An 18,438-nucleotide genomic window follows, 5' to 3' on the forward strand; every position below is an offset into this window, starting at 1 on the left:
TTCTATGCGAGTCGTGTGCACCCAACTAAGGCGAATCATCTGGTGGAGATACGCCAGCAAGAGGGAGAGCCACTGAAGGATTACGTCCAGCACTTCATGCGAGCAGCGGCTGGAGCCAAAACAGTGGGTGATAAGGGCAAGATTATGGCCCTAAGTGCGGGAGTTAGGCGCCGCACGCCTTTGTGGAGTAGCCTCAGAAAGCATGGAGTTAAGACTACTCGAGAATTTTTGGATAGAGCTGATCGATACATCAAGCTCGAGGATGCCATCGCCAGCGAAGGGAAATCCCCAGGCAAGGATAAGGGGACTGCCGAGCCTGCCAAAGCCGCCAATGGGTCAAAACCCAACGACAACGGCAATGGCAATGGCAAAAATGGGGGGAAACGGCCGCACAATGAACCTTCCACCTCTGAAAATAAATGCGCCAAGGGTAATCGTTATGAACCACGGTTCACTAACTACACTGCCCTTGTTGAGTCTCAGGGAGAGGTCTATCAGGCCACAAGTTCTAGTGTGCCTTACAAGTGACCCGCTCCCATTCAAAAGGATATTTCGAAGAAAGATACTACCAAGTTCTATCGTTATCATAACGATTACGGACATGATACAAATGAGTGTAACCAACTGAAGGATGAAATCGAGTTCCTTATCAGACAAGGACACTTGAGGAGATACAAAAGGGTCTCGGGAACTTCCCAACGAGAGGCTCCAGGTGGCAACGAGCAAGAGCCCGCACGCCAACGCTCACCCCCTTTGCAGCCTGACCCCGTAGCTGGCACTTTACTCACCATCTGTGGAGGCCCGCACCTCGCGGGAAACAGTGGAAAGGCGAGGGAACGATATGCTCGGACCCTACGCCACGACCAAGATATCGAGATGATGACTGTGGAGGACAGGGCATCAAAGAAGGCTTGATCAGAGGATGGTGAGCTAACCTTCTCTGATAGTGACGCCCAGCATGTCCGGTTCCCACATTCCGATCCGCTGGTTGTGGACATTCAAATCGCCAACATGATGGTGAAGAGAGTACTGGTCGATACAGGAAGTTCAGTGAACATCCTGTACAAATCTTCGCTGGAACGCATGAAGTTGTCCGTCAAGGACTTGGAGCCCTACAACCAGACAATTTACGGCTTCTCTGGTAAGGGACTCACCCCTACGGGGTCAATCAGACTGCCGATTATAGCAGGTACATCGCCTGCTACCAGGACATTACTCGCTACTTTCAAAGTAGTTGATTGTCCTTCGGCGTACAATGCTGTAATCGGTAGGCCCATACTGGTTGACCTTCGAGCCGTCACCTCAGTATGGCATCTGGCCATGAAATTCCCAACAGACGCAGGGGTAGGATGCGTGTTGGGAAATCAGAGGGAAGCAAGGGAATGCTACAATGCCTCGATCACAAAGGCAAAGAAGGGAACGTCGAAGAGCACTCCCCCAGAGAGGTTGCAGATGGCCATTGATACACAAGCCCAATCCGGTGATGGAGTCACCAAATAGGGTGTTGCCCAAAGTGAGGATAGGGATTTAGATCCTCGCTTTGGGGATTTTGAGGAAGATGTTGGACCCGTCGAGGACCTTGAAGAGGTCCGACTTGACGAAAAAGACCCGACCAGAGTTGTAAAGGTCGAGAAAAATTTAGAAGCAACAACAAAGCGCGCACTGGTGGAATTTTTGAGAAAGAACCAGGAAGTTTTTGCCTGGTCACATAAAGACATGGCTGGGATAGATCCTGCAGTTATCAGCCATGTCCTAAATGTTGACAAGAGTTTTCTACCTGTGCAACAAAAAAGAAGGCTGCTCGATAAAGATAGATCAAAAGCCTTAAAAGAGGAAATTGAAAGACTGAAGGAGAATGGGTTCATCAGGGTGGCGTTTTATCCATCGTGGATCTCTAATCCAGTACTAGTTCCCAAGCCTAATGGAAAATGGAAAACCTGTGTGGATTTCACAGACCTTAATAAAGCCTGCCCAAAATATTGCTTCCCACTCCCAAGGATCGACCAGCTGGTTGATGCAACTGCAAGATAGGAGATAGATGACGATATGCTAGATGAAGGATCGGATGTAGAAGATCCCGATTTTTAGATTAATAGTTTTTATTGTTTGTTTTATTTACTTTTTTTTATGATTGTAATAAGTGAAAATTGTTTTTCCAAATGAATAACATGCTTTCATGTATGAGTTTGATTTTATTTTCACAATCATAATAAGTAATAAATAAAATGAATAATGACTAAGTTCGGTGAGGGTGGATACAAATCAATGAACCAAGTTTCCTTATTGAGAGTTAGGGGGCCATAGTAGTGGGAACGATTTTACTGATCCCAGCCCTCCCTCAATATGGTTAACTTTGGAACAAAGATAAGTTTCGAGCCTGAGAATGAAGTCATATAGGATGATTAAAAACACACTTAGAAAATAAAGATGACTTGTTTTTCTAAGTATAGAAACCCACTCTAAATATAAATAAAGACTTATATAATTTTTCATAAAAAGTCATAATAAATAGGTCCGAGATATGTTTGTTTTAGAATAAGTTTTGTCTTAGAGCCTATTAGGATAAGTTCTAACATGTTCTCGACTGTTAGAACTTTGTTGAAGATGCCGCTCCGAAGATCTGCACGCACCAACAGAAACGCCTCCAACGCTGTTCCAGCAACCAATGAAGCCCCTCCAATTCGCAGAAGAGGAGTGCGTGCTACTGCCCGCCGCAACGCGCCGGCACCACCAGCTGACAACACTGCGGAGATCGCCAGACTGCGACAGCAAGTCGAGGAACTTTTGCAGCAACAACGCCAACAGGCTCAAACTCAGCCTCAGCCTCCGCCGCAGCCGCAACCGCAGCCACAGCAAATGGCTCCAGCACCCCAACAAGTTGGTCCATATGGGGGATGGCCAATGATGAATTACGCGCCGTATCCAGTACAGCACATGGAGCCAGTGTATGAGAGGTTCCGCAAGCAGCACCCTCCAAACTTCGAAGGGACTATAGACCCCTTTGAGGAAGAAGAGTGGCTAAGGAATGTGGAGCCAATTCTTACGCACATGAATCTCAGTAATGCGAACCGCATATCCTGCGTCTCGTCATTACTCAAGAAGGATGCCAGAATATGGTGGGACTTAGTTCAGCAGACTAACGATGTCACCATCATGATATGGACAAGATTTGTGGAGCTGTTCCACAAGAAGTATTACACCTCGGCAATTATCGCTAATGGTAGAAGAATATGCTCGTCAGTTCGACAGATTAGCCAAGTTTGCACCAGAATTGGTTCCAACTGACTTTACGAGGTTGACCAAGTTCGTTAGAGGACTTAGACCAAAGATGGAATTAGGAGTTAAGTTAGCAAACCCGGGAAACACTACATATGCCGATGTTCTTGAGACGGCAATCGAAGCATAAAGGATTCAGATGAATGTTGGCGAGGAGAAGAGGGATTAAACGATTGTTCCAGACCAAAGTCTTTGTCTTGACCCAGGGAGGAACCCATGCTAGTAACAAGCAGTTACAAGTCAGATTCCTATCCTCGATAGTATATGTTCTAGTATCGCTTGATTTGGGAGCAATATACTCGTATATCTCGTTAGGAATGATAGAAAAACTAGACAAACCTAGTGGAAGATTTAGAACTAGGTTTGTAACCGAGTTGCCTTCGGGCAAAGTAGTTCTATCATCACGAATAGTACGAGGCGTACCGATCAAGATTGAGGACATAGAACTAGAAGGAGACCTGATAGAGGTAGTGATCAAGGACTTTGACGTAATACTAGGCATGGATTGGCTAGCACGGCATGGCGCAACGATCGACTGCAAATGCAAGAAGGTGATGTTCGAGACTCCTGACGGCCAGAGACGATGCTTCATGGGACAAGCTTCAGGATTGCGCACCCCGTTAGTATCATCCCTCAAAGCTCAACGAATGATGGAGAGAGTATGTCAAGCGTTCCTAGCCAGCATCACGAATGTGGAAAGGGAGACACCACTTAAGGTTGGAGATGTTCGGGTTATACAAGAATTTCCAGAGGTATTTCCCGATGACTTGCCAGGATTGCCGCCAAATCGAGAAATAGACTTCACGATAGAATTAGTACCAGGCACCGAGCCTATCTCTAAGGCACCATACCGGATGGCACCTACGGAACTCAAGGAGTTAAAGACGCAGCTACAAGAACTCCTAGACTTGGGTTTTATTAGGCCAAGTCATTCACCATGGGGAGCTCCGGTACTATTCGTGAAGAAGAAGGACGGAAGTATGCGAATGTGCATAGACTATCGTGAGCTGAACAAAGTAACGATTAAGAACAAGTACCCGCTACCTCGGATTGACGATTTATTTGATCAACTCCGAGGCGCGACTGTATTTTCAAAGATCGATTTACGGTCTGGGTATCATCAGCTCAAGGTAAAGGGAGAATATATTCCTAAGACAGCCTTTAGGACTCATTATGGACATTACGAGTTCTTGGTTATGTCTTTTGGTCTTACTAACGCACCAGCCGCGTTTATGGACTTAATGAATAGGGTCTTCAAAGACTACTTAGATAAATTCGTCGTTGTATTCATCGACGATATCTTAGTATACTCCAAGGATGAAGTAGAGCACGAGGAACATTTGAGGATGATTTTGACGCGATTGAAGGAGCATCAACTCTACGCAAAGTTCAAGAAATGCGAGTTTTGGCTTTCACAAGTGGCGTTCCTCGGGCACATTATATCGAAAGATGGAGTTGCAGTAGATCCATCAAAGGTAGAGGCCGTGAAGGATTGGCCTAGACCAAAGAACGCATCAGAAGTAAGAAACTTCTTAGGGCTAGCAGGTTATTATAGGAAGTTTGTAGAGGGCTTTTCTAAGATAGCCACTCCGCTCACCAACCTGACCCGGAAGCAACAAAAGTTTAACTGGAATGATAAGTGTGAAGAAAGATTCCAGTTGCTTAAGGATAAGCTTTGCTCAACACCAGTACTCAGTGTACCGACACCCAACGATAAATTCGTAGTCTACTGCGATGCATCGAAGCAAGGATTGGGTTGCGTGCTGATGCAAAATGACAAGGTGATAGCCTATGCCTCACGACAGCTAAAGGAGTACGAACAGCGATATCCAACTCACGATATGGAGTTGGCAGCGGTGGTCTTTGTGTTAAAAATCTGGCGCCATTATCTTTACGGAGAACGATGCAAGATTTACACGGACCACAAAAGTTTAAAATACTTCTTTACTCAGAAGGAGCTCAACATGAGGCAGCGCAGGTGGTTGGAGTTAGTAAAGGATTACGACTGCGAAATCCTATACCACCCGGGAAAGGCGAACGTAGTTGCCGATGCACTTAGTAGGAAGAGTTATGGGAATTTATCAGCCTTATCCGGAATAGAAAAGCCGTTACAGCAGGAGCTGATCAGTGCCGAAATAGAAGTAGTTATAGGCAAGCTGGCTAACTTGTCTATCCAATCGAATCTACTAGAGGACATACGGATTGGTCAGAGACATGATGACTCGCTAGCAGCACATATGGATGCAATTAGAGAAGGCAAGACTACAGATTTCTCAATATCTAGCCAAGGCTTATTGAGATATAAGGATCAGGTATGCGTGCCAAATGATCAAAGTGTTAAGAAGACGATTCTGGAAGAAGCGCACAGCACCCGGTACTCAGTTCATCCAGGGTCTACCAAGATGACTCACGACATCAAGGCAATCTATTGGTGCCCAGGAATGAAGAAGGACATAGCGGAGTATGTATCTAAGTGTCTGGTATGCCAGTAAGTGAAAGCGGAGCATCAGCGCCCTGCAGGTTTATTGCAACCGCTTAGCGTACCGGAATGGAAGTGGGACGACATAGCCATGGACTTTGTGACAGGTCTGCCAAAGACGAATAAGCAACATGATTCTTCTTGGATAGTAATAGATAGACTAACCAAGTCGAATCATTTCCTGCCTGTTAGAACTTCATACATGGCAGACCAATATGCAGACATCTACATCCAAGAGATTGTACGGTTGCATGGAATCCCCAAGACGATAGTGTCAGATAGAGGATCAGTGTTTACGTCGAGATTTTGGGGAAGTTTACAGCAAGCTATGGGTACTAAGTTAAGCCTTAGTACAGCTTTCCATCCTCAGACCGATGGGCAGTCCGAGCGTACGATTCAGATTTTAGAGCATATGCTACGCGCGTGTGCACTTGATTTCGCAGGATCATGAACAAGTACTTGCCGCTGATCGAGTTCTCGTACAACAACAGCTACCAGTCAACGATCGGGATGGCACCTTATGAGTTGCTTTATGGAAGAAGGTGCCGATCACCGTTGCACTGGGACGAGGTAGGAGAAAGGCAGCTTCTAGGGCCCGAAGCTGTTAGACAAGCTCAAGAGGCAGTAGCGCTTATTAGACAGCGTATGCTCGCTGCTCAAAGCCGTCATAAAAGCTATGCGGATACCAAGCGACGCGATGTGGAGTTACAAGTCAGAGATCAAGTCTTCCTGAAGATATCTCCTATGAAAGGTGTCAAGCGGTTCGGGAAGAAAGGCAAGCTTAGTCCCTGATTCATAGGTCCTTTTGAGATATTGGACAAAGTGGGACCAGTTGCGTATAGACTAGCCCTACCGCCTGCACTAGCCGATAGTCACAACGTGTTCCACATCTCGATGCTACGTAAGTATGTGTCAGACCCATCTCACGTCCTCAAGTACGATACAATAGCGCTCCAGAAAGACTTAAGTTACGAGGAACGACCGGTTAGCATCCTAGATAGAGGGATGAAGCAGTTACAGTCCAAGAGCTTTCCTATAGTCAAAGTCCTATGGAGTAATAGTTCTGAACGAGAGGCAACGTGGGAGTTGGAGGAGGACATGCAAGGCCGGTATCCGGAATTATTTGGTAAGTAAATTTCGAGGATGAAATTCTTTTTAGTAGGGGAGAATTTTAGAGTCCAAGAACTTTACTTAGCTAGTTAGATAGTAGTATTATAGTATTTATAGCATTATCTTTGTAACTCTGGATTTTTGGTTCAGACCGGGAATTATTTGGACACTCATAGTAGTACTTGTAGATTTTCTAAGTTTAACCTATAGTTTAAGAATATTAATGTTAACCTAAGGTTTGATTATATGACTGATATTAAGGATAATATTTATTATACTATAAGGTTTAGATAAGGACCAATAGGATTTTAAGCACATGTTATGTATGGATGATTAAGGATTAAGTATTTTGAGGATTAAATCTAATAAGGGTAAAAGTTTGAATGCTATATGGTCAGTCAGCAGCTTTGAATACGTTGAGGGCTTAGTCAAGGCTGTTTACTCCATTCAAACCTAGCTAAAAATGTGTAATTTCGTGTTTAATTAATCAGCGTGTGCCGATATATCGTAGCTATAGGGGGCGATATATCGCAGCACGTAGATACGGAAAACACGAGACGATGCACGACAGCCTCGGGCATACTAGCCCAGGCGATATATCGCCTCCTTCAGTATATTTCAAAAGTTTTTGAATTCTTTTTCCTTTCAGCCATTCAACCTCTTGATAAGTTCAGCACCTTTTTGAACAAGTCTTCAGCCTCTGCCGAACGATTATTCAAATTATTTTCACCTAAAAAGCTATTATTTTTATTCAAGTAAAATTTAGATCCTTTCATTCCTAAACTCTATAAATAGGACCTAGTACCCAGCCATTATTCATCTTTTGCTCTAAGTTCAGAGGCTGCAAGTGCTAAGTGAGTGTGAGAGTGTAAACACCTGGGTTGGGGAATCATAAGCTTGATCATCATAAGCTTATCAAACACTTTGGGAAGTAAGGTTTTATAGTATTTCGGTTTGAGGTGTAGATTGGTCTTACAAGTCTTCAAGGTAACCCAAAACTCTTAGTTCATTTCTGTACTTGTTCTCTTAAGTTCTCATAGTCTTCTACTCAGCTTCTAACCATATTCTTATTTTGGTTATGAAATCTAAGAACTTGCACATAAGTTTTTGGTAAGTATGTTTCTCCAAGGTTTAGTCCTTCCATTCCTTTCATTTCTTTTTTCAAATCTACTCACCCTGTTATATATATGGTTTTAGGAGTGTTCCAAAAGTCTCAACTCTGTCCTCACATCCCGGTAACTTTGGTAAGGAAAATAGGATAGAAATGCATATGTTATATGTTCTATATGTTATCTTATGTTTCTTATGTTATGATAAGTGTTATGATATATATGTTTGTAGGCTTGGGCATATGACCTATATGACTAACAAGACCCCAAATAGATTATGGGCATATGACCTACTTAGCTAGTAGGACCCCACTAATCTCATGGGCATATGACTTGTTTAATCTATGGGACCCCAAGTAATAATGGCCATTATAGTATGTGTATGTAATAAGTGTTATGTTATGTCTTTATGTTTATTATGAAATTTATGTATATGAAGTATGTGTTAGATTTTCCTTGCTGGGCATTAGGCTCATTCCTTTTTGTTTAAATGTGCAGGAAAATAGCTATAGTGGTGGGAAAGATTCGTGGATGCTTGGGAGAATGTGTATCGGTGATGAATGGATTCAAGGAGTTGAGAGTTCGATTTCGAGGACGTAGTCTTTTATTTATGGTTTATGTGTAATTTTTCCGCACCTATTTATGTAATTTCTTTTCATTTCAATTAAGATATGTTTTCTTTTTAAACAATGGGATCCCATATCCTGCTTTGAGTTATGTAAGTTTTAACATTGGTTTTTACAAGTTTTTAATAAAGTATGATCTTTTTCACTTGTAAGTTCTATTAAAGATTAGGGTCTATGTATAGTTTTCGTTAATGGTCCAAAGTCTAGAGTAGTTGGGTCATTATAGACCTAAAGCTCCTCAGTCACTTGGGGGGCATATAAGGTACATCGATAGCAAAGCATACCAAGAGGTATGTAAACACATGAACAAAATGAGTGAAAGCATGCTACGGTACTTAGAGTATTTTTAAAAATTTGTATTTTGTTAAATCAAGCCAAAGTACTATGCTAAGTTCGGTCATGCGAACAGATGTTATAATAAGCAGAAATATTATAATATCTAAGGGAATTCTTTTACACCGCAAGCAGTACTGCTTGGATGTAATTGTTCAAAGTAAAAGGAAAATATGATGCCCATGCAGCAAAATTAAAAAGAAAAATTTAGTCTTTACATCACGACTCGTAGGTCGTGTAATTAAAGAAAAGAAAAAGAATAAAAAACTCTAGGGAGCCTGAGGAGCAGGAGGATCCGTTGGAGCAATTTGATCAGTTGCATCTCCTCTAGCTTCTCCTCCCTCCACTTCGACGACTGGCTGAATACTTGGGGAAGCAGGGACCCTAGCTCATTATTCAGCAGCTAACCGAGCAATACATCGGGCTAGCTCGGCCTTCCTGGCGTCTTCTGGAAGGTAACTAAAATTGGCACTTTGGTTGTGTTTCCAAAACTCGTAGAAACACCGAAGTGTCGCGTTCTTGTACCTCTCCAGATCCTTGGCGTTGGTGAGCTTAAGCTGTTCCACTTGGCTCTCGAGAATAGCAATAGTCTTTTCCTTAGTGAGATGCTCCTTCCTAAGTCTCTTGACTTCACGCCATTGGATTCAGGTGGACTCTAGGTAGTCGTCCCTCTGCTTCTTCAAAGTTTCCTAAGAAGCTTCCTTCTCCGCCAGTTTCGCCACCAAAGCATCCTTCTGCTGGGTGACCACCTCCAACTCCCCAGCATGCCTGGCTTTTGCAACTTGAAGCTCCTCGATGACCTTCGCCCGAGGCTGCTCAATGCGAGCACTAGCGCGAGTACGAGCAACAGTTATAGTCAGCATGGCCTGCAGTCAAAGAATAAAAGTTAGGCTATATTACAAGAAGGAAAAATAAAAACCAAGATCGCAAAAAGAGAAAGAGTGCTTACGCTGGCCACTTCGTTAAGAGCCCTGTTGAGGATCTGATCGACCCCCATGTTCTCAGCCTCAGCCATTGCCTCCCTGCAACAATCATGCTTCAGGATATGAGCGAGGTGATCCTTAGCTGATCGCAGGTCGCGGTTCGAGAGTTTGGCCCCAGGAAGTTCAGCTTGTTCGGCCTGTTCTTTTGGAGCTGCGGGCGAAGGATTCATGGCAGCAGGGCGGGCCTCCTTCTCAGCAGGAGCAAATGTTTGAGCAGAAGGTTGGCCAGAAGGCCCATCCTTTGGAGAATCAGCTGCTCGACCCTTTTTGGCCGAAGGTGCTTGGCTAGACTCGCCATCTTGTCTCCTGGCCAATTTCTTCCATCGGACCAGGGGGACCTCCTCCTCCTGAGTCTGGTATAAGTCAAAAACGTTGGGGGAGGCCATTTCTGCAAAAAAAAATAAGCATGCAGAAAGTAAGACAAAATTACATGACGAATGACGGTACATCAGTAAAGAAGTGAGAAAAATTACAAAGTCCAATACTCGAGCTACTACTACTTGTCACTACACTATTGACTCTACTAGTCATACACTCACTCTCTGGAACGAAGAAGTCTGGCCCTAGATTTGGAGTATACGTAAAATTGCCGTCCCCGTCAAATAAGTGACAGGGAATGGGCAAGCTATTTAAAAGCAAAATAACAGTACCGTTTTTGTCTGAAGACTCATCTAAGTCTACGACAACTTCTGCTGCCTTTTCTTTCCCCTTCCCTTGGGGGGCAGAAGGCCTTTCTGCTCGGGGGGACCCAGTTGGTTTCCTGATCGTAACCCTAGTCGATCTCCTTTGAGGAGGAGACGCCGGGGGTTGCTGCTCGGGATGCCCCTCGGCAGTGGCGTCTGCCACCACGGGTTCCCGTATTTCTTGACGAGGAGCCAGGAGGCCAGACAACCTCAGGTTTTCATCAGTGAACAGAGACCTAACGCTTTTTTCAGCGTCAGCCATCCTGGCCAATGTGTTGGACCTCAACACCATGTCAGGTGTTGGGTTCGGGCGTAGCCATGGTCCTGAAAGGCACAAGAGACTTTAGAGAAGTGCAAAGGAATTTGTTAAGAAAAGTAGCGACCAGTGGAAAAGAACATTTACCTCCTCGAGCGAAGGCCGGGTTGTTCGTAGTCATGCCTGGCGTGAGGAAATACTCTAGATTGTATTTCCCCATGTTGGAGATATGAGTAGTGTCAATCAGGAACGTGCAGTTTGTTTCCTGGTGATAAAAGTGAAAAAATCCCGTCCCGTACTGTTGAGGGTTGGACTGAAGGTCAAAAAGGAAATCGACCTCATGGGGAGTGGGCTCGGGCCATTTTTTGAGTTTATAAAGGATATAGAGTGCAGCAAGCATTCTATATCCGTTTGGAGTAATTTGAAAGGGGGCAACACCGAAGTAGTTTGCCACCCCCTGGTAAAATGGATGTAGAGGAAGGGTAGCCCCCGCCTCTATGTGGAATCTTGACCAAGCGCTGTGGACGCCCCCGGGCAGATTAGCTCTCTGGTCAGCAGCAGGGATCTTGACATTGACCCCAGTAAGAGGATACTTCCTAAGGTAATTGGCAAGCATCCGGGGAGTCACCTGGCTGGTGGGAGAAAGATACCACTCGACATCAGGAAGGTTTAAATGTCGAGGGCAAGCCCTAACTTGAATGCGAGGGTCAGGGACGATGTTTTCTCGACCACTGGTCGATGGAACCCTAGCCTGCGAATCAGGCTGGGCAGGAGGATTTGGATTGTTTTCAAGGTTTGGTTTCTTTTTGCCTGGAGATTTAGAGCGGGCCATTTGAGGTGGTGATGGTTGAGGTCTGGAAGAAGAATCTCTTGAAAATGGAATCGCATGAACATGATGGGCCGGCTGTTCTTCGCCTTCAAACAGCTCTGCGAGAAGATCGCCGTCGATTGGCCGCTCACCTCCCCACAAATCTGGCATTAAAATCTGCAAATAGAAGAATGGGGAGGTGAGGATGGAGAATCTTGAAAGTTTGTTAGAATAACGCTGGTCGTGTACAAAATTCACACTTTTATACAACAACATTCTAAAAGTGTGAATTTTGTACACGACCAGCGTTATTCTAACGTTGGACAGGGGTAGGTTACTATTCCCGAAGATGCACGAACTTCTCTGGCAGATCTGGTGGGGTAATCGAAGGGTCGTTTCCTTAAAGTTTATTTATTGTTGGTCGTAATAAATAAACTTGGGGGGGAAATGTTATCCAAAAAACAGACACGGGTGACATGGCAGGCAATTTCTAACACGTGGCTGACACCTGGAAGAGTTCTATTCGAATATCAACCAGTAAGACATTACAGGTGCAGAGCTGAGTTTTATCACGACCAGCATGGTCGTACATTCCAGATATTTCAAGATAACCTTGTAGAGATCATGGTCAATTCTGAGATTATCTCCAATGATTCTTGATTATCCGAGTAATTAGGAGAGAATATCTATAACAAATTCATGTAATCCTCCTTGAGCCTATAAATAGAGAAAGATAGCTCAAGGGAGGGACTTTTGGCTTTTGCTTAATTAGAATTACATATTCAGGAGAGAATTGGAGCTATTGTATTATGATTGTACTGTTTTATCTCTCTCAGGTTTGTGAAACTCAGAGAACCCTAGTTCTTTGATCACCCCTTTGAGACCTCACATCAATAATAGCTTAAGTGGGCGTAGGTCATTACCAGTTTTTGGGGCCGAACCACTATAATTTATTGTGTCTTTACTATTTTGATCATTACATTCATTCCAACGCATCCATCCACATCAAGAGTTTTGACTCCGTGTCAGTTGACCAAATAAAGGGTCAACAAATGGCATGCTCTTCAATTTTCTGGCATGATTACACGTATAAATACTTTAAGTTTAATGTAGCAATATGAAAAACCCTAAACCAGTATTGCATTGCTACTGAGCCCGTGCTCCACAAGTTGTTCAACATCTAAAGCCACATCTGGAAAAATGTTGGAAAATAACATAATGAGCTAACACTCAGTAAGTAAATCTCATGCATACACATACACATGAATGTTGTGAGTTTGAAGTGCACATATACTAATATGCTTATGCATTTCATTTATTGCTCATGCACTTTCAAACTTTACTCTTGTGCTTTTTCTCTTTTTACTTTCACATTGTTATGGGCCCGTTATCTTATGTGCACACTGTTCGATTTAGCCAATGCTTGTAGGGCTTGTTACACTTATAATATAAAATCCCATGGGTTCTCCTCCAGCTAGCCGTCATCGCAGCTGGGCTCATCGTATTACTCATTTCATCGTTGCCATAGCTGTCATACTTATTACACATATAAATGGAGGAGAAGACGGGAACATGGCAAACATATCTGAATGGTCAACTCTGACCTAGCCCACACTAGTGGACAGCCACTATAAGCCTTAAAGACCTCTGTCTTCTTTACTGAACTTACTTAATTGATTCATCGAAATAATGGCACCTTTTTTAAACATCTTATTATCACTTTGCTTAAGTCTTGTGTCATTCAAATGTTTAACTTTACATAAGACATTTCAAGGCATTTCAAAACTTTTCTCATATTTTTATGCATGGTCTTATATCACATAATAATGTACCATATAACTGAGCATGCCATGCATACATGCTGATGTTGAATGCCAATGTTCATGTTCATGATATGATGACATTTAGTCAAGGCACTATATCACATCTCATACAACTCAAAACATCTTTAGTCATAATATAAGAAGCTTTGGGTTGGTGGCATTATTATACCTTAACGTAGAGTTGTGGCTCAAGTCTAAGGTTTTCAGCGTAAAAAACTTAAAGGCTTCCTATATCATAACATGTAACAAAATCATGAACATAGAAGGTAGTCCACATATTCATCCACATGAGCACACATACTTCACTACAAGAAAATGGGGTCTTTACCTACCAATTGTAAGTGTAGGTAAAACTAGCCTAATGGTGGGTAATATGGTTTACCTACCAATATTGAATTGGTAGAGATTGGTAGGTAAAAGTTAGTGGGGAAAGAGTCTTTACCTACACTTATTAACACTGGTAGGTAAAAGAATCAATGGATCCCACTAAGTTATAAATTAATTGATGAGTCATCAGATGACGTGTTTGATGACATGGCATCCTACGTGTATGCTGACATGGTTTTTGTAGTTTTACATGTCTGATGACGTGGCATCATATGTGGCCTCCTACGTGGCATCATATATGGCATCATATGTGGCATCCTACGTGGCATTCTGTGTGGCATCCTATGTGGTATCATTTTATTAGCCCACATAGCATTATTTTATTGGTTTGTTACACAATTTATATTTTGTTCAAATTTAATGGTTATGTGTAGGTAAAAGATAATAACAATTATTTGTAAATGTTCTATATTAGAAATAAACTAGAAAAAAAACCATTCAATAATAAAATGTTTAATGCTAAAATTCTTTATAATGTTCAATACTAAAATAAGTCATAAAGTTATCATTTTAAGGTTACCCCTACCAAAATAAAAAAAAACTTCATAAAGTTCATTCTTTAGTAAATTAATGTAAATAAACTAAGAATCATCTTGTGACTCCTGAACTGAAATAGATGGCGACTCTCTTAAATTTGCATCTGAAGCTTGGTCTGTTGGAGGTGGTGGAGGCGGTGCCATCAAATTGTTGGATCAGCATCTGGAGTTAAATCAGTCCACCCTGCCTTTTCATTTTCTTCTGCAGCATATATCTTCAAGAATTCTCCCTTGAGCCCAACCTAGAACCAGAGTAAACAATATGAAATCCACTTTAAAATCCCAACCTTAAATATATCAAATAATGATAACTTATGAAAGGGTGTCTAGAATTTTTGCCTAAAAAAAATCAAATACAATTTTTTTTCATCTTTTTTGAAACAAAACATCGACTTGTACTGAGAGATGTCTACTAGATACCATTATCTACCTGGATAAAAAGTGAATTTAGGTGCAACACCATTTAACTGACTAGCAAAGCATGCAAAAGGGAGAAAACAAAAATATATTAAAGGGAGCCAACAACTTTTACTTTCACAGCCAACACAAAGGAAATGAAACCTTGAAATTGAATACACACCTGGTAGGTCCATAAAGACTTTGAGAGGTCTATATCCCCATTTTGAAATCCAGTAAGTTTAACTTGCCCTCTAAACCCTGCTCCGTCTTTCTCCAAGAATGCACCATAATTTTGTATCATAGATTAGATGCACCATATGAATATATGATAACAAGTGACAATAAAATGTCATATGTACTTGGAACTTCAATAAAGAGTACCATTACGCAGTATATGGTTAGAAAGAAAGAAAATTTTCAATGAGGTAGAAGAGGACACGTGAGTTATCTGGGAAAAAGTTAAGCCTTGGTTGGCTGAATGGATTTTCAACTATAAGCATTTTAAGGCATAACCGTTCACAATGCTTCTCTGTCATTGGTATTTGTGGTTGTAATGAGTTAGTTTTTGTGATAGTTTTTATGTTTTACGTCTTACAGGATGTTTTAGATTGAAGCAGTCTTTCAGAGGCTGTCTATAGTAATACACAGCATATCATCCATTAATGATGATGATGATAATAACTTATACATAATGTACCATTAAAATTGATAAGAAAACTATGAAAAAGATTCAGAAAGAAATTAAAACATTGGCTTGGATTCCAAGCCTTGGAACTTGTTGAATCTACCTACAGGCCAACTGTTTGAGATAAGAACACTAGATCATTATATCCTTTGACAAAATGTACAGGCTGGAAAACCTTCACCCAACGTCCTATCACAGTGCCTTCACTTCAGAAAGTCGCAATAGCTTATATATCAGTAACCAAACAAAAAGGTCGTATTGCAAACAACATCAACCAAGTATAATCTACTTCTATATGAGATCAATGTAATATTCATGCTCAGAAAGACTGCAAATGCGATATATATTTGAGATGATTACAATCACGAAACTCCAAAGTAGAAAGTATGAACTGGTAACAAAAGAGTTCAATATAGATATATATGAGTTCCAAGAAAATAATGCAGTTATACAATATCAGTATGTACTTGTACCAGAGATGTGTATAGATGAAGTCACATACATAAAAAAACCAAACAACTGGCCAGGATAACTACTAATAAGATCAGTATCATTGCTTCTCCATCAAAATGAATAAATTTATGCAGAGACATGATAACGATGAAAATAGTTTGTCAAGCAGAGCAACTTCTGAAATCAATGCATAAAAAGTTTAAAAACCCTTCTCTTCAAATGGGCATTTGCAAGTTCAAATCAAAAGAACCCATTGAAAAAAATAATACAACTTTTGTACACTAACATGATATTGATGCAAATAGTATCTGGACATAAAAACCTCTGAAATCAATGCATAAGAACCCTTAACTCCATCAAAAGCTTCAAATGGTTATTCTCAAGTTCTCTTAATCATTTAGCAGCAGGACATTTATCACCTCACCAAAGAGCTAAAATGCATATTAATAAAAGGCACCATATTATCATAATATCATCAAACCTTCAAAAGCTTATCACTAATTACCTTCAAGCTGGCCATTGACAAATACACGTAAAGCATCACGCATACTATCAATTTTAACTGCTGGGCCAATATTATTCTCCTCCCAAAATGATATATCCTCGTCTGAAATGTATATTCTACATTTTGAAAGAGCATTGAATAGGTATTAAAAGACAGCATAAGAAAATTTAGGTAGCAAGTAATGTTTCAACATTATCACAAGCTACATATTTTTTTGCTATGCTTCACAAGACAGCTCCAATTAAAGATGTTTCTAAAAAAATAGAGTATCCAACGTAATTTTCCCTTTTCTTCAATGAATCTTCTTGTTTCCTACTTTACTAAGAAAAAAAAGAAGTATCATGTTTAATGTAAGTAAAAAATTGGTGCTGGAGAAGGTACCAAAAAACACTATTGTTTCTTTATTGAAAAAGGTACAATAGAAGCATATATTTATCTCTTAAATATCTTAGTTATTTACTAGATCTCTTAAATATCTTAGTGATTTACTAGAGTCCAGGAACAAAATAAACTTTAAACTAAAGATAAAAATAAATTTGGAACAGATAGGATGAGATCCTTCCTATCTCCAAGATGAAGTTGAGAACTGCTTCTGCAGCCCAAACATAGCTCCAAAAATCCCAGGTAACAACAATCCTCTGAGACTTTAGTAGTCCAATTCTTTCCAACAGAAAGAAACTTAAATCTATCATTTCATGATACGGTCAAATAACAAGACTCTCTTCTATATAGAACTGGTAGTATACTAGTATTACTCTATAATTTAATAAATACATAGTAATTCTACGCATAATTATTTAATATAAAGATCTTAAGGCTATGCACTGAAAAATGCAACAGAATTTGTAGAAGTAGAAATGTGGAGCCCCTTCAATATTTTCAATGTCAAATTACTTCATGGTCTAAGTTATGTTGGAACCTAGGAGAATCATTAGGTTTAGTCTATCTTCCCAGAAAAAATAGGTGCATGGACCAAAACAATACAAGCTACATCAATGGACAAAGCAAACGTACAAATTAAGTATGTCGCGAATGACATTTAGCTGCATAATTGAAAGCAAGCAACTTGATTGAATTTGATAGCTAAATGAACAAGTAATGAAATAAATGGATAATTGGGGGAAAAAGTTGTCACTCTAATTCCCAGTCAATTAGTACTTATTTTATACCAAACAGGAAAAGGAAAAAAAATGAAAAACAAGTTGACATCTACATAACCAAGGGGAAAAGGAGAGAGAAGATAAAGATGAAAGAAAAAAAAATCAAGATTGTTATAAGAATACTTCTCAATATAAACTAGTAAGTAGTCTTAGTCACCATGGCCTTAACAACAATAAATATTTACCTGGATATATACCATAGATAATCAGAATAGTCCTTTGTCACATTTAAATGCTCCAATATACCCTGAACTATAAAAATACCGTCACTCCATACACCAATTGGCTCTTTAACGGTCATCCAGGATTTTGTGACATAGACACTGTTATTCTTAGTCCCAAATTGTTGGCCCAAAGAGTTATCTGAAGAAAGAGGCAAACTAGACTCTACTGATTTGACTGAAGTTTGTGTTGCAACCTACTCAAGCGTGGAAAGAAAAAGAAAAAGAAAAAACACTTGAGAGAAAAGCTAGGCTAAAATCATTAACATTTCCATATTGTCAAGTAAACAAAAGACATGAAGCATGCTGAGAATCAATTAATTATAGCTACTTTATAGCTGCAAGCTTTATACTTCTGTTTACAATCTTTTCCATAGCTGCAAGCTTTATACTTCTAACTACTAAGGTACAAAGAAGGAAAACAAGAAACCGTGAAAGAAAAATCCAAGTTTGATATTCCACTACATTATTTTTGCTGCATACATATGTATACTAGTATAGTACTCCTCTATTTGATCCAATTCAAGTATTCAAGAATCCAACCAACTCAATTACATATACAGGTTCATACCCAATATTTTCATTTGTCTCAATTTTTTAACTTTG

The 18,438-nt window shown here is 40.7% G+C and overlaps 1 protein-coding gene across 1 annotated transcript; it reads right to left on the bottom strand.

Moving 5' to 3' along the window:
• Window positions 1-15,596: 15,596 nt before the first annotated feature.
• LOC133824093 (beta-galactosidase 9-like) lies at window positions 15,597-18,207 on the bottom strand. Its single transcript, XM_062256960.1, has 4 exons — window positions 18,196-18,207; window positions 17,797-18,029; window positions 16,452-16,567; window positions 15,597-15,694 (listed from the first exon to the last, which is right to left on the bottom strand). The coding sequence occupies exons 1-4, from the start codon at window positions 18,205-18,207 to the stop codon at window positions 15,597-15,599; spliced, it is 459 nt and encodes a 152-aa protein (XP_062112944.1).
• Window positions 18,208-18,438: the final 231 nt, after the last annotated feature.

Source organism: Humulus lupulus, chromosome 3 (assembly GCF_963169125.1).
Source record: "Humulus lupulus chromosome 3, drHumLupu1.1, whole genome shotgun sequence".
NCBI classification, from domain to species: Eukaryota; Viridiplantae; Streptophyta; class Magnoliopsida; order Rosales; family Cannabaceae; genus Humulus; species Humulus lupulus.